Raw genomic sequence first — 20,331 nt, 5'->3', positions numbered from 1 at the left:
CAGTGAACTTCTGTGCACTAAGACACAGTGTCCTGCTTTGTTTCATAGATTCTCGTATTCAGAAGAGCCAGAACTGTAGAGTGTAACATGATTTTACAGCACTGGCTCTAGTAAAGGACAAGGGAGCGAACTGAGCTATAATGAGTGTTTAGGAGGTCAGAGAGCAGAGATCAGGAGCTGTCAGCTGAGTTGCCTGATGGGAACAGTAAAAACTCAGAACCTGTTACTAGACAATCTCAAGGCTGTACAATCAAAAGGGGATCAACATTTTTAATAAAGGCCAACCGAAAAAAATATTTTTAGTTCAAAATGAGTAGAAAGCAGCAATAATAATAATAAAAAAAAAATACTGCCCCCTAAGGTGTACATAGCCATTAAACATAAAGGGGTTATCCAAGACTATTAAATGCCCCCCATATATCCGGGCCCCTCAAAATGAATATACTTAACTCCCCACACCGCCGTTTCTCCCGATGCACAAGGGAAAACATCTGGTGTCAGGGTGGAGCAGCCAATGGCAGGAGGGGACGGGGACGAGCCTCCCTAGCATCGTGGGTGATGCTAGAGAGGCTCGTCCCCATCCCTGTCTGCCATTGGCTGCTCCCCCCACCCCAACACTGGATGTTTTCATCCACACACTGGGAGAAGCAGCAATGGCAGTGCGGGGACCAGGAGCAGCGCAGGAAGCGGAGAGCCAGGTGAGTATATTCATTGTGAGGTGCCCGGGCGTACGGGGGGAATTTAAAAGGTCTTGGATAACCCTTTTAACATTTTTTTCTAGAAATGTTACTCCAGTTTTTGTATATAACCCTCCTACTAGAGTGAATTTGGGACTTTTTTTTTTGAGAATTTTCTTTAAAAAGTCAGGGTGGTAAAGCTGAAGTTAAGCTAATTAACATAACTAACCACACCCACTTCCCCGCCTCCTTTTCGAAAACACTGTAAGTGAGTGAGTGGTGTAAAAATGCAAGTTTGTTGTGCACATAAACCCAAACAATATTTTGCATATTTTCATTTACTCCACATTTAATCCCATAAATGTATGGGGGATGTTGGGCCTTTAAAGTTGGCGCCCGATCCGGAGCAGAGCGAGCGCCACAGCCGTCGGGTGCCTGTTTCACACAGCAGACACCAGGGGGTAATGCCTGCGATCAGCGATAACGCTGAATGTAGGCATTTAACCCCTCTGATACAGTGGTCAAATGTGACCACACAATCAGAGTTAAAACCAGGAGCTGCGCGCTTCCCGGCCCAGAGAGCCTCCCCTTTGCTGAGATCAGGCAATGTCCATAGTAGCCATAGGCCTGAGGCTGTACAAGGCTTGCACGCCCATTACTGGCATATTCCAATGTTGGGCTGTAGGTGGCAGCACAGCATTGGAATATACTGCATTCTGTAATGGATAAAAATCCATTACTAAATACAAATGGCAATCTAATGATTGCATGTTAGTCACATAGGATGACAAAGTAAAAAAAAAAAAAAAAAAAATTAATTCACACCCCTTCCCCAGAATAAAAATAAATAAATTAAAAAATTAAAAAAAAGTCAGTCACATCCGAATGGTGTAACGAAAAAAGCCCCATCAGAATGGTTGACTTCACCTTCCCAAAAATTGAATAAAAAGTGATCAAAAAGTCACACACCAAAATGATAATAAAAGACAGATAATCCTGCAAAAAATTAGACCTTTCACTGCCTCAAAGACACAACTATATATAAAAAAAATATATATAATTATGGTATTGTTATAATCTTACTGACCCAGAGAAAAAAGGGCATGGGTCCGTGTTACTGCATAGTGAATGCCGTAAAAACAAAACAAAACCCATAAAACTGTGGAGGAATTGCGTTTTTTTTTTTTTTTTCTGGAATTTTTTTCCTGCTTCCCATCAGCAATTTTCAATGGTGCCATTAGAAAGAACAACTTTTCCCACAAAAACAAAAAAAGCCCTCACACGGCTATGTGAATAAAAAAAAAAAAAATTAAAAATAGTTATGGCTCTGGAAAGGCAAGAATTAAAAAACGAAGCGGCAAAAAAAATAAAAAATTTTTAATAAAATAAAAATAGCCATCTCAGGAAAAAGTTAATGTATATGTGTACACCATGATCTTGATTACATACAACTCAAATACGGTTATGAACTCTTCGGTCTAATAAGACCACCCATTTGTGCTGGTGACGTCACTGGCCTCACATCACTATGCTAGGCGGGGGTCTTCCGCCTAGCATAGTGATGTGAAGCCTGGAACATCACCGGCAGTAAACAGACAGACCTTGCCCTGTGTGATGCAGCACAAGGTGATGGGGAGCATCGGAGCAAGGAAATGCTCCAATGCCCCACTCATATATAGTAAAAGAATAAAGAATAGCTTATTTTCGGACAACCTCTTTAACCACTTCAGCCCCCCTAGCTTAAACACCCTTAATGACCAGACCACTTTTTACAATTCTGCACTATACTACTTTCACCATTTATTGCTCGGTCATGCAACTTACCACCCAAATGAATTTTACCTCCTTTTCTTCTCACTAATAGAGCTTTCATTTGGTGGTATTTCATTGCTGCTGACATTTTTACTTTTTTTGTTAATCGAAATTTAACGATTTTTTTGCAAAAAAAATTACATTTTTCACTTTCAGTTGTAAAATTTTGCAAAAAAAACGAGATCCATATATAAATTTTTATCTAAATTTATTGTTCTACATGTCTTTGATAAAAAAAAAATGTTTGGGTAAAAAAAAAAAAAAAAAATGGTTTGGGTAAAAGTTATAGCGTTTACAAACTATGGTACAAAAATGTGAATTTCCGCTTTTTGAAGCAGCTCTGACTTTCTGAGCACCTGTCATGTTTCCTGAGGTTCTACAATGCCCAGACAGTACAAACACCCCACAAATGACCCCATTTCGGAAAGTAGACACCCTAAGGTATTCGCTGATGGGCATAGTGAGTTCATAGAACTTTTTATTTTTTGTCACAAGTTAGCGGAAAATGATGATTTTTTTATTTTATTTTTCTTACAAAGTCTCATATTCCACTAACTTGTGACAAAAAATAAAAACTTCCATGAACTCACTATGCCCATCACGAAATACCTTGGGGTGTCTTCTTTCCAAAATGGGGTCACTTGTGGGGTAGTTATACTGCCCTGGCATTTTAGGGGGCCAAATGCGTGCGAAGTAGTTTGAAATCAAAATCTGTAAAAAAATGGCCGGTGAAATCCGAAAGGTGCTCTTTGGAATGTGGGCACCTTTGCCCACCTAAGCTGCAAAAAAGTGTCACACATCTGGTATTGCCGTACTCAGGAGAAGTTGGGCAATGTGTTTTGGGGTGACATTTTACATATACCCATGCTGGGTGAGAGAAATATCTTGGCAAAAGACAACTTTTCCCATTTTTTTATACAAAGTTGGCATTTGACCGAGATATTTCTCTCACCCAGCATGGGTATATGTAAAATGACACCCCAAAACACATTCCCCAACTTCTCCCGAGTACGGCGATACCAGATGTGAGACACTTTTTTGCAGCCTAGATGCGCAAAGGGGCCACATTCCTTTTAGGAGGGCATTTTTAGACATTTGAATCCCAGACTTCTTCTCACGCTTTAGGGCCCCTAAAATGCCAGGGCAGTATAAATACCCCACATGTGACCCCATTTTGGAAAGAAGACACCCCAAGGTATTCAATGAGGGGCATGGCGAGTTCATAGAATTTTTTTTTTTTTTGCCACAAGTTAGCGGAAATTGATATTTTTTTTTTTTTTTCTCACAAAGTCTCCCTTTCCGCTAACTTGGGACAAAAATTTCAATCTTTCATGGACTCAATATGCCCCTCAGCGAATACCTTGGGGTGTCTACTTTCCGAAATGGGGTCACATGTGGGGTATTTATACTGCCCTGGCATTTTAGGGGCCCTAAAGCGTGAGAAGAAGTCTGGAATATAAATGTCTAAAAAATTTTACGCATTTGGATTCCATGAGGGGTATGGTGAGTTCATGTGAGATTTTATTTTTTGACACAAGTTAGTGGAATATGAGACTTTGTAAGAAAAAAAAAAAATAATTTCCGCTAACTTGTGCCAAAAAAATGTCTGAATGGAGCCTTAAAGGGGGGTGATCAATGACAGGGGGGGGTGATCAGGGAGTCTATATGGGGTGATCACCCCCCTGTCATTGATCACCCCCCTGTAAGGCTCCATTCAGACGTCCGTATGTGTTTTGCGGATCCGATCCATGTATCAGTGGATCCGTAAAAAACTTACGGACATCTGAATGGAGCCTTACAAGGGGGTGATCAATGACAGGGGGGTGATCAGGGAGTCTATATGGGGTGATCAGGGGTGAATAAGGGGTTAATAAGTGACGGGGGGGGGGGGGGGGGTGTAGTGTAGTGTGGTGCTACTTATTACTGAGCTGCCTGTGTCCTCTGGTGGTCGATCCAAACAAAAGGGACCACCAGAGGACCAGGTAGCAGGTATATTAGACGCTGTTATCAAAACAGCGTCTAATATACCTGTTAGGGGTTAAAAAAAAAAATTGCATCTCCAGCCTGCCAGCGAACGATCGCCGCTGGCAGGCTGGAGACCCACTCGCTTACCTTCCGATCCTGTGAACGCGCGTTCACAGGAAATCTCGCCTCTCGCGAGATGACGCGTATATGCGTCCACCCAGAAGAGCAGGGCCGGCGCCAGGACGCAATCCTGCGTACGGCGGTCCTGAGGCGGTTAAACATATAGTTACCTTGAGGGTCATGCACCAGATGAATTGCCGAAAAGTTGAATACCTCTGGCCGTCTCTTCTTTTTATGTTTCTGTGCAATTCAGAGATAATGGAATAAGAGGGTAAAAAGAATACTAGAGTCAAGTTTGATTTACTATTTTAAACATACTTGGAATTTTGTTATAAAACGTAACAAGTGCCATGTCTTCCATGAGAAAATTCTTTAATGCGTTCGACTTCTGAAAAGCATTTATCACCTATCTAAAGAATAGGTGACAAATGTATGATCGCTTAAACCCCACTGATCACTGGAAAATAAATGTGAATGGAGCAGCAGTGCAAATGTGTGACCAGCGCTCAATTCACTTCTTCTATGGGACTGCAGGAGACAGTCCAACACTGTACTCAACAGTCCCACTGAATGAAGGGATAGTCACATGCATGAGCACTACTGCTCCATTCACACAGGGTGCTCATGACACCTGTTCTCATAATTGGTGGGGGTCCCAGAGGTCAGCCTGTGGACAGGTGAGAAGTCTTTTTCTTATCCCAACCACTTTATGATCCCCATACAATATACAAAACAGCGATTTTAGTAACTGCTAGTCTAACAATGACACCAATACCTATCAGATATGCACCTTTAAGACTTTCATGGCTTTCTCCAGTTTCTTCTTGCTCTTTGTATTCTTTTTCCCGGTGGCGTACCTCACCATTAAGTCTCTTGCAGTTGGTCCTTCATCCTGTGAGAGAAAGTGGGAAACAATTTAATCCTAAACAAAAATTGAGGCCCTGATTCAGCAACACCGGTCTGCTGTGTCGGTCGTGACGGGGCCTGTGCTGCCAGAGGAGCCGGGTAAAGTAGACAAGGCACAAGCGTCCCCTGGCTCTCTGCGAGCCGAAACATCTACAGCAGCTCCAAGGTGCCGTCGATTTCAGTCATTACGGACACCAGTTATTGGTGTGAATAATGATGAATGAGCTGGGGCAGAACGCGCTGCTCACAGTTCGTCCATGCCAGCCACACCCGCTTTTCTGTGGATTTGTGATTTTTCTACGCAAAAAAAACAAGTGTAGGGGAAATAATGAATTAGTGCGCAGTCTGTAACAAATTATCCCCTATCTGCAGGATAGTGTGGAGCAAACTTGTGCTTCAAGTTTGACGTACAAGGTTCGTGTTATCTAAGAAATCCGTTATGGATTCTACTACCACGGACCATAAGTTATGGAATCCAAAAAAATTAATTCTCAGATAACCCGAACATTGTACGCCGAACTTGAAACACAAGTTTGCTCATTCCTAGCGATAACTACTAGATAGGTGGGGGTCCAGCCGAAGGGACCCTCACCAATAACAAAATGGGGGACCCTTTACTCTGCAGGGTCATCACGACATGAATGGGGCAGCAGGCCGGCCATGTGCATTACCATTCCATTTACCTCTATGGATCTGACAGAAAACGTTGAGTGCTTGTACTGTGCCATCTCTGGTAGCCCAATAGAGATGAACGGAGCAGCAGTGCACATGCCTGACTTGCTACTCTACTAATTTTGGGTTCCCCGTTCTTGAGATTGGTAGGGGCCCAAGCAATCTAATAGTCATTTTCGATCCTGTAGATAAGGGATAACTTGTTACAACCAGAGTAGCCCTTTAATATATCTAATCTGATAAGACTCACCTCTGACTCTGAGTCACTGTCATTCTTCACATCATCTTTTCCCAGGAAGAATTGCAAGGCAGCAACCAAGATCTGGGAAGAAATCACTGACTTAGCAGAATTTTTTTTTTTTTTACGAATTACAACATTCTTTTTCATCTAATCTGTCTTAACTTCTGTTTTCAAGACAGCCATCTTGCCTGAGCTGCTGCTCCACTCTTTACAGTCCTGTTTACAGCAGCCACATGGACCAAGGAAACCAGTGTCTGGAGACGACCGATTTCTAATGGAGAATGTTCTAGGCATGCTGTGGGACAGGTGCAGGAAAGTGCTGGCTATCTTCTTATTAGGGATCGACCGATATAGATTTTTTAGGGCCGATACCGATAATTTGTCAACTTTCAGGCCGATAGCCGATAATTTATACCGATATTCTGGGTATTTTTATTTTTGAGGAAAAAAAAAAATTTCCTACACAAATCTGCTGAAAATTAATGTTTATTGTTAACGTGTATTATTATTTTATTTTTTTTGTAAATCTTTTTCATTTATACTTAATATTTTTGTGTTTTTTTTTTTTTTTACTAACTTTTAGCCCCCTTGTCCCATTCACCCTGATAGATCTCTATCAGAGTGAATAGGATCTCGCACTCTCCCTGCTGCCCTGTGCTCTGTGCACACAGCAGCATGGAGCTGACTATGGCAGCCAGGGCTTCAATAGCGTCCTGGCTGCCATGGTAACCGATCGGAGCCCCAGGCTTACACTGCTGGGGCTCCGATCGGAGGAGCAGCGGAGAGGGGACCCTGTGGCCACTGCCACCAATGATTAAAACTGGGGGGGGCGCACTGCGCCACCAATGTTTTTACTATTGGGATGGGGGTGGGGGGCGCACTGCGCCACCAATGACTAATACTAGGGGGCTTGAGGGGGGGGGGGCGCACTGCGCCACCAATGTTTTTACTATTGGGGTGGGGGGCGCACTGCGCCACCAATGATTAATACTAGGGGGCTTGAGGGGGGGGGGGGGGGGGGGGGGCGCACTGCGCCACCAATGAAGATACCTCTCTTTCACATACAGGAGGCGGGAGCTGGCTGCAGAATCACATAGCCGGCTCCCGACCTCTATGAGCGGTAGCTGCGATCCGCGGCACCTAAGAGGTTAACTACCGCGGACCGCAGCTGCCGTTCATAGAGGTCGGGAGCCGGCTATGTGATTCTGCAGCCAGCTCCCGCCTCCTGTATTTGAATTAATGAAAGACTCATCTTCATTGGTGGCGCAGCGGCCACAGCCCCTCCCCTCCTCTTGTCTTCCGTCCTGTCATTGGAGGCAGCAGCATCACAGGGGGAGGAGACACTGCTTCCTTCTCCCCTGTGCTGCGGAGGGAACACAAAACGCGCTGAGAGCCGCGCGTTCTGTGTTCCCAATACGTTATCGGTATATCGGCAAAATAGATGCCGATACCGATAACGTTCAAAATCCTCAATATCGGCCAAACCGATAATCGGTCGATCCCTACTTCTTATCACAAGTGTGTTACCTTTCATTATAATCCTAACAGAGGATAAAGAAGAGTGATTTCTGAAGAACAGAAGCTCAGTAGCTAGTGTGAAAACTGCAAGATGCTTTTACAGTTAAAAAGCATCTGTCAGCATGATCAACCCTATTAAACCAGGAATACTGCAGAGATCTCAGTTTTTACTCATATGCAAATGAGCACGCTGGAGCACCAGTGTGGGATAAAATACTTGGAGCACTGCTTTTGTAACTCCTATGTGCTCTGCACACTCCCACCTCCCCTTGATTGAATGACAAGATGTCTAGCCCTGTCAAAACACAGGGAAGGGGTGTGTGCAGAGCACACGGGTGTTACAAATGCAGTGCTCCAAGGACCCCAGGCATCCCCTTGGTGCTCGAATTTGCTTATTGGTCATAACTAAAAACAGAGATCTTTGCAGTGGTTCGACATACTAAATAAAGGTATCATTTTAATCTGCATGATCAACCCTACCAGGCAGCATGCCTTGTTTAATAGGGTTGATCATGCTGAAAAATGAGTTTTTTTTTTTCATTTTTCTTCCCTATTTTCCTTGAGCCATAACTTTTTTACATTTCCGTTCACATAGCTGTAGGAGGGCTTTTTTTTGTGGGACAAAATGTCCTTTCTAATGCCACCATTAATTATGGCATACAATGTAGTGGGAATCAGTAAAAAAAAAAAAAAAAAAAAAAAAAAATTCAAATGGGGTGGAATTGGAAATTAAACGCAATTCCTCCACCGTTTTACAGGTTTTGTTTGCTCTGCGTTCCGTTTGCAGAAAAACTGACCCATTCCCTTCATTCACTGGGTCAGTGCGATTACAACGTATAGTTTTTTTTTTATGTCAATTTTTTTTTTAAAAACTTTACATCACCGTATTATGACCCCATAACTTTTTAATAGTTATAACTACAGAGCTGTATGGGGGCTCATTTCTTGCGGGGACAATCTGTAGTTTGTATTAATACCATTTTGGAGCGTGTGTGACTTTATTATGATATTTTATTAAATTTTTTGGGGTAAGAGAAGCAATGAAAAAATTGGCCATTTTGACCCTTTTTCCGTTACACCATTCGCCGTATTGGAAAAATATTTTTATATTTTAATAGTACAGGCGCTTTCCATCATGGTGATATCTATGAGGTTTATATTTTTTGCTATTTAGGTATTTTTATTATACGGAAAGGGGGGAGATTTAATGTTTTATATTTTTTAAATTTAGTTATATATATATTTTTTTTAAAGCTCATATGAGCCTACAAAATCTATTTATTTATTTATTTTCATTTTGAACCACCATGTATTTTTAAAGGGAACCTGTCATCACCTTTCTGCTGCCCATACCCAATGGCAGAATAAAGTAGAGACAGGTGAGTTGATTGCAGCGGTCTGTCATTTCTAAGTTACAAGTAAGTGGTTGTCGAGAACCAACATCAAACATTGCAGACTGGGCCTGGAAAAGAGTCCCGGCCACCTGAGAAGAGTCCTGGTTACTCATGAATCCCTGCTCTCTGCCCACCTGCTGGTGACTGACAGTCTTCTACCTAGTTTTCTCCCTTCCTCTCCAGGAGAGAACTGCCAATCATCAGCAGATGGGCAGGGAGAGCAGGAGATTATGACTTGGGCCTCTTGCACATGAACGTGTGCTGCCCGTGCCCATGCTGCGGACCGCAAATTGCGGTCCGCAATGCACAGGCACAGACTGTGGGCCAGCCACATGCGGATCTGTTCTATCATTTTGCAGAAAAGAAGCACGGAACGGAGCCTCACGAAAGCATTCCGTAGTGCTTCCGTTCCGCATCTCCGGATTTGCATCCGTGATGTGAAATGCACACGGCCGGTGTCCCGTGTATTGCGGACCTGCCGTATGCGGGCCGCAATACGCCCACGGGGGACACACGGTCGTGTGCAAGAGGCCTAACCATGACTAGTAGATTTTACTCTTTTCCAATGATTTTTGATGCTGGTTCTCAGCAACCACTTACTTTTAGCTCATGAATGACACCGCTGAAATCAGCAATTCTGTCACTAATGTATGCTGCCCTCAGTGAGGTCAGCATAAAGTTGAGGTTCCCTTTAAACTGCACTTATTATTGAGAATTGCTCATTTCTTATGTTGGCCTGCCATCTGGTGGCCAAAATAAGAATTGCACTTAGAATGCTCTCAGCCTCTTCAGCGAGGCTGGGCCCATTCAAATCAATTACCGTCGTCCCCATTGGCCGCCAGTGACGCTCACTGAAGCGTTTTGGCCACGCCTAATGTTTTTGCGATCTCTCTGATGGGTTTGTTTTGTTTCTTCAGCTTAAGGATGGCTTGCTTCACTGATAGTGACAGCTCTTTGGATCTCATCTTGAGAGTTGACAGCAACAGATTCCAAATGTAAATAGCACACTTTAAATGAACTCTGGACCTTTTATCTGCTCATTGTAATTGGGATAATGAGGGAATAACACACACCTGGCCATGGAACAGCTGAAAAGCCAATTGTACCATTACTTTTGGTCCCTTAACAAGTGGGAGGCACATATGCAAACTGTTGTAATTCCTACACCGTTCACCTGATTTGGATGTAAATGCCCTCAAATTAAAGTCTGTCTGCAGTTAGAGCACATCTTGTTTGTTTCATTTCAAATCCATTGTGGTGGTGTATAGAGCCAAAAATGTTACAATTGTGTCGATGTCCCAATATTTATGGACCTGACTAGTTGCCAATGCTCTGCTGACTCAACTGCAAAGTTCTAAACCTCCTCTGGCATTCACATCAGAACAGAAACGGTGCACCAGGAACTTCCTGGCATCAATTTTCATGGCCGACGAACTGCATGCAAGCCTTACATCGCTAAGCATTAGAAGGAGGAGGGGTAAAGCACGCCACCACTAGACTCTGGAGCAGTGGAAGTATGTTCTCTGGAGTCATGAATCATGCTTCTCTATCTGGCATTCAACTGGAGAAGTCTGGGTTTGGCAGATGCTAAGAAAACAATACTTTCCTGACTGCACTGTACCAACCATAAAGTTTGATGGAGGGATAATGAAGGATACTGGGTTATTTTTCAGGAGTTTTCCTAGAACCTTTAGATCCAGTAAAGAGCAATCTTAACCCCTTAGGGACGCATGACGTACCGATACGGCATGTTTCCCGAGTCCTTAAGGACCCATGACGTACCGGTACGTCATGTGTTGTTCCGATCACTGCCGCCCGGCCGGCTGTGATCAGAACACGGTGCCTGCTCAAATCATTGAGCAGGCACCTAGGCTAAATGCGCGGAGGGGTCCCGTGACCCCTCCCATGTCGGCGATCGCAACAAACCGCAGGTCAATTCAGACCTGCGGCTTGTTGCGATTTCTGCAGTTTCTGATCCCCGCGGTCCCTGACCGCGAGGATCAGAAACTTTATAATGCCCAAAATCTATCTGTATCCCCCCCCCCCTGCACCCCCGAGTGATTTTAGCCCGGTGGGAGGTGCAGGGGGAGGGTTGCGGGCGGTGCGGCAGGCGGGATCGCGATCCCCCGCCCGCCTCCCATTAAATAATTGTTGGTGTACAGTGGGTATACCAGGGTGCCAGCACATTGCTGGCACCCTGGTATAAACAGCTGACATCGGTGATGCGATGTCAGCCGTTTAACCCTTTCCATACAGCGGTCCGTACGGACCGCTGTATGGAAAAGGTTAACAGCTCAGGGAGCTCCCTCCCTCTCCGATCGGGGGGCTGCAGTGCCTTTGCAGCCACCCGATGGGAGAGGGAGAGAGCTCCCAGACAGCCCCCCGCCAGCCCCGTCCTCACCCTTCCCCGTCTGCGAAGTTGTGGCAGACGGGGAAGGTTCCCATGGCAACAGGATGCCGTCTCAAGCGTCCTGCTGTCCATGGTGCTGAACAGATCTGTGCTAAAAGGCATAGATCTGTTCAGTGTAAGTAAAATACAGTGCAGTACAATATATATTGTACTGTACTATATTATACAGACATCAGACCCACTGGATCTTCAAGAACCAAGTGGGTCTGGGTAAAAAAAAAAAAGTAAAAAAAAAAAGTGAAAAAAAAAAGTAAAAATCAAAAAACACATTTATCACTGATTAAAAATGAAAAAAAAAAAAAATTCCCTACACGTTTGGTATCGCCGCGTCCGTAACGACCTGATCTATAAAACGGTCATGTTACTTTACCCGAACGGTGAACGCCATAAAAATAAAAAACTATAATGAAATAGAAATTTTGCCCACCTTACTTCCCAAAAAAAGGTAATAAAAGTGATCAAACAAGTCGCATGTACGCCAAAATTGTAACAATCAAACTGTCATCTCATCCCGCAAAAAATGAGACCCTACTTAAGATAATCGCCCAAAAACTGAAAAAACTATGGCTCTTAGACTATGGAAACACTAAAACATCATTTTTTTTGTTTCAAAAATGAAATCATTGTGTAGAACTTACATAAATAAAAAAAAAAGTATACATATTAGGTATCGCCGCGTCCGTATCGACCGACTCTATAAAGATATCACATGACCTAACCCCTCAGATGACCACCGTAAAAAAATAAAAACGGTGTAAAAAAAGCAATTTTTTGTCATCTTACGTCACAAAAAGTGTAATAGCAAGCGATCAAAAAGTCATGTGCACCCCAAAATAGTGCAAATCAAACCATCATCTCATCCCGCAAAAAATGAGACCCCCACTTGAGATAATCGCCCAAAAACTGAAAAAACTATGGCTCTTAGACTATGGAGACACAAACTTTTTTTTTGTTTTAAAAATGAAATCATTGGGTAAAACTTACATAAATTAAAATAATTGTATACATATTAGGTATCGCCGTGTCCGTGACAACCTGCTCTATGAAATTACCACATGATCTAACCTGTCAGATGAATGTTGTAAATAACAAAAAAAAAAAAACTGTGCCAAAAAGCTATTTCTTGTTACCTTGCCGCACAAAAAGTGTAATATAGAGCAACCAAAAATCATATGTACCCTAAACTAGTACCAACAAAACTGCCACCCTATCCCGTAGTTTCTAAAATGGGGTCACTTTTCTGGAGTTTCTACTCTAGGGGTGCATCAGGGGTGCTTCAAATGGGACATGGTGTCAAAAAAAACAGTCCAGCAAAACCTGCCTTCCAAAAACCGTATGGCATTCCTTTCCTTCTGCGCCCTGCCGTGTGCCCGTACAGCGGTTTACGACCACATATGGGGTGTTTCTGTAAACTACAGAATCAGGGCCATAAATATTGAGTTTTGTTTGCCTGTTAACCCTTGCTTTGTAACTGGGAAAAAAAAATATTAAAATGGAAAATCTGCCAAAAAAGTGAAATTTTGAAATTGTATCTCTATTTTTCATTAAATCTTGTGCAACACCTAAAGGGTTAACAAAGTTTGTAAAATCAGTTTTGAATACCTTGAGGGGTGTAGTTTCTTAGATGGGGTCACTTTTATGGAGTTTCTACTCTAGGGGTACATCAGGGGGGCTTCAAATGGGACATGGTGTCAAAAAACCAGTCCAGCAAAATCTGGCTTCCAAAAAACCATACGGCGCAATTTTCCCTCTACGCCCTACTTTGTGCCCGTACAGTAGTTTACGGCCACATATGGGGTGTTTCTGTAAACGGCAGAGTCAGAGCAATAAAGATACAGTCTTGTTTGGCTGTTAACCCTTTCCTTTTTAGTCGAAAAAATGGGTTAAAATGGAAAATTAGGCAAAAAAATTAAATTCTCAAATTTCATCCCCATTTGCCAATAACTCTTGTGCAACACCTAAAGGGTTAACGAAGTTTGTAAAATCTGTTTTGAATACCTTGAGGGGTGTAGTTTATAGAATGGGGTCATTTTTGGGCGGTTTCTATTATGTAAGCCTCGCAAAGTGACTTCAGACCTGTAGTGGTCCCTAAAAATTGGGTTTTTGTAAATTTCAGAAAAATTTTAAGATTTGCTTCTAAACTTCTAAGCCTTGTAACATCCCCAAAAAATAAAATATTCCCAAAATGCTACAAACATGAAGTAGACATATGGGGAATGTAAAGTCATCACAATTTTTGGGGGTATTACTATGTATTACAGAAGTAGAGAAACAAACTTTGAAATTTGCAAATTTTTCAATTTTGTAAATATGGTATTTTTTTATGCAAAAATTTTTTACTTTTTTGACCCAATTTTAGCAGTGTCATGAAGTACAATATGTGTCGAAAAAACAATCTCAGAACGGCCTGGATAAGTCAAAGCGTTTTAAAGTTATCAGCACTTAAATTGACACTAGTCAGATTTGCAAAAAATGGCCAAGTCCTTAAAAGGGTTTCTATCACTTCGTATGACATAATTAGTTGTCAGACACTAGCGATCTGCTAGTGTCTGCTCTGGCCAACCATCCTACTATAATCACTTGTGGGGCAGCGGTTTTGCTAAAAAACTAACTTTTATAAATATGCTAATGAGCCTCTAGGTGCTATGTGGGCGTCATTAGCACCTAGAGGCTCCGTCTACCTTCATAAACAGTTGCTGCCCTGCGCGTCCCTCCAGCCCGCCCATGTCCTCCTCCGTGTGACGCTGCGGACGAGTTCTCGCGCATGCGCCGTGCGCGGCTGTATTCGGCGCATTTGAGATCTCAGCTCGGAGCGGTCAGACATTCAATGCGCATGCGCGGCTGTATTCGGCGCATGCGCATTGAATGTCTGACCGCTCCGAGCTGAGATCTCAAATGCGCCGAATACAGCCGCGCACGGCGCATTAGCGAGAACTCGTCCGCAGCGTCACACGGAGGAGGACATGGGCGGGCTGGAGGGACGCGCTGGGCGGCGGCTGTGTATGAAGGTAGACGGAGCCTCTAGGTGCTAATGACGCCCACATAGCACCTAGAGGCTCATTAGCATATTTATAAAAGTTAGTTTTTTAGCAAAACCGCTGCCCCACAAGTGATTATAGTAGGATGGTTGGCCAGAGCAGACACTAGCAGATCGCTAGTGTCTGACAACTAATTATGTCATACGAAGTGATAGAAACCCTTTAAGGTGAAATAGGGCCGAGTCCTTAAGGGGTTAAAGGGAACCTGTCACCGGGATTTTGTGTTTAGAGCTCAGGACATGGGTTGCTAGTCTAGTCAAGTTCTTTCACACCAAACTCACCCAACCATTCCTTAGTGGACCTTGCCTTGTGCACTGGGGCACAGTCATTCTGGAACAAAAAATGTCCTTTCACAAACTGTTCCCAAAAAGTTGGAAGCATACAGTTGACAAAAATGTCTTGGTATGCCATTAAAGGGAACCTGTCGCCGGGATTTTGTGTATAGAGCTGAGAACATGGGTTGCTAGATGGCCGCTAGCACTTCCGCAATATCCAGGCCCCATAGCTCTGTGTGCTTTTATTGTGGAAAAAACATGATTTGATACATATTCAAATTAACCTGAGATGAGTCCAGTGCTGGCAGGGAACCAACTGCGCATGCGCTAGCTCGCGCATCGCAAGATTACGGCGCTCTAGCTTTCTGACGTCGGGAAGCAAGGAGGTGATTCGGAGGATGCAGGGTGGTGCTGGGCTGCTTCACGCTGGACTCGTCTCAGGTAATTTGCATATGTATCAAATCGTTTTTTTTTCCACAATAGAAGCACACAGAGCTATGGGGACTGTATATTGCGGATGTGCTAGCGGCCATCTAGCAACCCATGTTCTCAGCTCTATACACAAAATCCCGGCGACAGGTTCCCTTTAATGGCATACCATGACATTTTTGTCAACTGTATGCTTCCAACTTTTTGGGAACAGTTTGTGAAAGGACATTTTTTGTTCCAGAATGACTGTGCCCCAGTGCACAAGGCAAGGTCCACTAAGGAATGGTTGGGCGAGTTTGGTGTGAAAGAACTTGACTGGCATGCTCAGACCCCTGACCTCAACCCCATCAAACAACTTTGGGATGAACTAGAACGGAGACTGCAAGCCAGGCTCGCTCATCCAGGATCAGTGTCTAGCCTCACAAATGCTCTTCTGGATGAATGGTTAAAAATCCCCACAGACAATCCCAAATCTTCTAGGAAGTCTTCCCAGAAGAGCAGATGCTGTTGTAACTACAAAGGAGGGACCAGCTCCAAAAATAATGTCTATGGCTTTAGAATGGGACGTCATAAAAGCTCCTGTGGATGATGTTTTGTGTAGGTATCCCAACAACTTTGTTCATATAGTGTATGTAGAAGTAACATTGGTTTTAAGTAAATGTCAGCCTTTAAACACCATTCTTTATCCAAACAAGCCCAAAATGCAATGCTGGTTCATTTCAAAATGTATCTTTAGAGGAGGGTCAGAGCTCAGTTCTTCTGTCACACAGCTAGCAATCCCTTGCTTCCATTTGGGGGATATAAAGATATACTGTATTATACAATTAATCAGAACAGAATAAAAAATATTAAAAGGGAAAGATTGATTTTGTGTTAGTCAGCTCACCTTGGCGACTTTAGAAAAACAGGCGGTTGTTATAACATTCACTGTTTTAGCATCATTCCTGAGATAGAAAAAAAAACAAAAAAAACCTGTTATTTAACTGTCAGAGGTGTTTTAGCCAGGCCAATTACATGCACGTATCTTCATAACTAATAAGCTATCACAACATAGCTTTGTGGAAAGATCAAACATCTGGTTTTAAGCTGGAAATTTTAAAAAGTAGAAAGTTATAAAATAAAGGGATTACGGTCCTTGAAAATAAATGTGCCCTTAAAACCTATATATTTCCTCAAAGCACACAACATAATGACTGAAGTTGCCTTGACAGACTGTTGACAACCATGTCCACCTTCATGTAACTGAAAAAAAAAAAAAAAAAATACACCAAAACAAATATTTGCACCCAACACACAAAATAAAAATATTTGTATTATTTAAATAATAATAATAATTAAATATATAGTGTGCAAAGCTCATATATGCCACAAGTGTATACACCAAGAGCATGTACTCTTAAAAACACAGAAACAGGAGGTCATGTAATATTGTCCATCATCTACAAATTCATTAAAAAATATATGTTTGTGGTGATATAGATATCAAAATGATTGTTGGAGTAGTCAGCCCTCCCTTGACATTCTTGTAGTTGGTTAGAACATCATCCAAGTCCCCTTCCCAAAGCCAGGCCAGGAGATTGTATCAATAAAATCAGTAAATTGGAACCACTTCACAGAGACCAGAGAGCCCCATCATCAAACCTAGAGATAGCATTAGGATCCTGCACAAACCCTTCATAGACCTGTCAGTACCATTAGAGGGGTCATGAAAAGGCTAGCGTCCTCTCCAGCCGAGGTCATACATAAAATCCCTACAATCTGGTATACATCAAAGAAATATGGGCCTAATCCATATTTGGGCAGCGTGCTTCCTCATGAGAACTCAGGCCATCTACAGTGCCTTGCAAAAGTATTCACCCCCTTAACGTTTTTCGTATTTTGGTGCCTCACAACCTGGAATTAACATGGATTGTTTGAGGATTTGCATAATTTTTTATTTTATTTTTATTGTGAAGCAATAGCGTTTTCTTTGATGGCCGAAAAATTCAATTTTAGTCTCATCAGACCAGAGCACCTTCCTCCACACATTTTGGGAGTCTCCCACTTGCCTTTTTGCAAACTCACAACGTGCCTTTTTGTTTTTAGCTGAAAGTAATGGCTTTCTTCTGGCCACTCTGCCATAAAGCCCAACTCTATGGAGCGTACAGCTTATTGTCGTCCTATGTACAGATACTCCAGTCTCTGCCGTGGAACTCTGCAGCTCCTCCAGGGTTACCTTAGGTCTCTGTGCTGCCTCTGATTAATGCCCTCCTTGCCCGGTCCGTGAGTTTGGGTGGGCGGCCATCTCTTGGCAGGTGTGCTGTTGTGCCATGTTCTTTCCATTTGGTTATGATAGATTTGATGATGCTCCTGGGGATCATCAAAGATTTGGATATTTTTTTTTATAACCTAACCCTGACTTGTACTTCTCAACAACATTGTCCCTTACTTGTTTAGAGAGTTCCTTGGTCTTCATGGCAGTGTTTGGTTAGTGACGACTCTTAGGTGTTGCAGCATCTGGGGTCTTTTAAAATAGGTGTGTATATGTAATGACAGATCATGTGACACTTAGATTGCACACAGGTGGACATCATTTCACTAATTAAGTGACTTCTAAAAGGTAATAGATTGCACCAGAGCTTTTTATGGGCTTCCTAACAAAGGGGGTGAATACACACACACATGACAATTTTCTGTTTTCTATTTCTAAACAATAGTTTTATTTATATATTTTTCTCATTTCACCACCAACTTAGACTATTGTGTTCTGATCAATCACAAAAAATTCAGATTAACAAAACATTGAACTTAAGGCTGTAATGTAACAAAACACGAAAAAAGTCAAGGGGGTGAATACTTTTGCAAGGCACTGCATCTGCTTTTACTGTATCGAAGTCAAATTGATCACAGCTCGGTAACAATTAAAGAATTCACTCAAGATTGCCATTACTCCCTTCCTGTTTGGTATTCATTTGTGTGGGACATTATGACGGATTGGACGGAGGTAATACAAAGTTGCTAGAAGGGCCGCAAGAAAAGATATCTTAATAGAAAGATTTGAGGCAGAACTCATAAGAAACCCGTAGTAAAAAAAATACATTAACATATTCACTGGTCTCTCTCTTGCATCAGAGGCAGGGGGGGCTTGTGGGGTGGCCTGCAGATCCTATTTAACACCTACATGCATTGTAGCAATCTGTCATTTCTTTGGGGATCAACTAGCTTGGCCGAATCTTCTGCTACTCCAGGCAACTGGACTTAAACCGTCTTGTAACGTATTAAGTCAGGGCTCGACAAATCCCGCCTTGGGTATTTGCCATGGCATGAAAATATAATGCAAAATAGGCCCAGCACACCAGCAGTCAGACGGGCGCAGTATCTCTTTAAGTTCACAGTAGACGCAGCGTCACGCACGAGTCCGCGTCTAGTAGGTACGCCCCTCACGCTTCCCGCCACAGACAACAGTGAAGAGGACCGCTACTGGCTCAGTCTGTCCTGGTCCTACCTCATTGCTGCGGCGTGTCTCCTTTAACTCTGTGTCACTCTCTGCGACTGCAGGACAAGGTGAGCTGCTTTGGATATGTCAGATAGGGCCAGGGAATGAATCAGTTCCATCAGTGCTTCTGAAAATCTGTTCCATTCGTTTGAATGGGGCAGTGAGCACATGGATTTCTATTTGCCCCATTTCAGATGAATGGAACTGATTAATAACGTACTAAAATGCAAACATCTTTCTTTGTGACTTCAGAAAAAAATGAAGCATACAGCAAAAGCTGCGTCAGAAGATGCTAAGCAACTGCGGATGACAAATTTCTTCGCAAAGACCTCTTGTTTGGAAAGTGAGGTGGAACTTGCTACTGCAGAACCAACCTGCACAAGAGAAGAACAACCAGCAGAGGAGTCCCCTTCAACAAGTCACTCTCAAAATGCTGGAAAAAGGAAGTTTAAGCAATATTGGTGCAAGGAACTCACGTGGTTAAAATTTTACCATAACACGGGTATAGCCATATGCGAGATCTGTGCTTCTTTCCCTGGGATTGCTGACCAAGCATCTAAGTGTGTGAACGGGTTTTCAGGACCATTTAAACTGGAGACCTTCAAAAAACATGCAAAGTCTCTCCAGCATGAAAAATGTGTAAAGGCAAAACATGTTCTTTTATCTCCAGAAGCTACGCCATTGGCTGCATGTGTTAAGAAAATGGATCAAGAGATGTTCAACCACATGAACGTTCTATTTAATGTGGCTTATTATATTGCAAAACATAACAGACCATATACAGATTTTGAAGGTTTGCTAGAGCTGACTGGGAAACTAGGGAGTGCTGTGAGAGGAGTATGGAAATGACAAGAGATGCAAGGAATTCATCTCACATATTGCAAATGTTATAAGGAAAGAGCTCATCTGCGAGCTAAAGGAGTCAAAATATGCAAGTTTGATGCTAGACGGATCAACTGATAAAGGAAGCGTCGAAGAGCTAATATTGTATGTCAGGTACATCAAGAAGAATAAGATTAATGAAGTATTTCTATCAGTCCTACCTCTTGAAATGGCTACTGCAGATGGGTACTTACAAACGATTACTAAAGACCTGAAGACACATGGCCTCTTAGACTGGCTTTTTTCAAGCAAACTGATTGGATTTGGTACAGATGGCGCTGCCAGCATGATTGGAGCTGAAAATGGACTGGTACAGAAAGTACGGCAAAATCTTCCACATGTAATAGGCATTCACTGTGTTGCACACAGATTAAATTTAAGTGTATTAAGCTCTGTGAAAAAGCAAAACACGTTGATGACCTCGACTCGGTTTTAAAGAAGCTGTACCAATTTTATCAGTAGTCACCCAAGAGATTGCGACAGCTGAAGCAGGTAGCTGGTAGTTTTCAGGCAAAAA

At 42.7% G+C, this 20,331-nt stretch overlaps 1 protein-coding gene across 1 annotated transcript in view; it reads right to left on the bottom strand.

The window, feature by feature from the left end:
* Positions 1 to 20,331, bottom strand: part of SDAD1 (SDA1 domain containing 1) — a 66,870-nt gene that overhangs the window by 29,168 nt on the left and 17,371 nt on the right. The window contains exons 7-10 of the mRNA XM_040417952.1: positions 16,344 to 16,401; positions 6,403 to 6,474; positions 5,365 to 5,466; positions 4,745 to 4,814 (exon numbers count right to left, since the gene is read on the bottom strand). Coding sequence (XP_040273886.1) covers positions 4,745 to 4,814; positions 5,365 to 5,466; positions 6,403 to 6,474; positions 16,344 to 16,401 — 302 coding nt within the window. The remainder of the gene's footprint in view (positions 1 to 4,744; positions 4,815 to 5,364; positions 5,467 to 6,402; positions 6,475 to 16,343; positions 16,402 to 20,331) is intronic.

The sequence above is a fragment of the Bufo bufo genome, chromosome 2 (genome assembly GCF_905171765.1).
Source record: "Bufo bufo chromosome 2, aBufBuf1.1, whole genome shotgun sequence".
Classification (NCBI taxonomy): Eukaryota; Metazoa; Chordata; class Amphibia; order Anura; family Bufonidae; genus Bufo; species Bufo bufo.
Note: the sequence above shows the minus strand (reverse complement) of the source record. Positions and strands in the feature narration are given on the sequence as shown.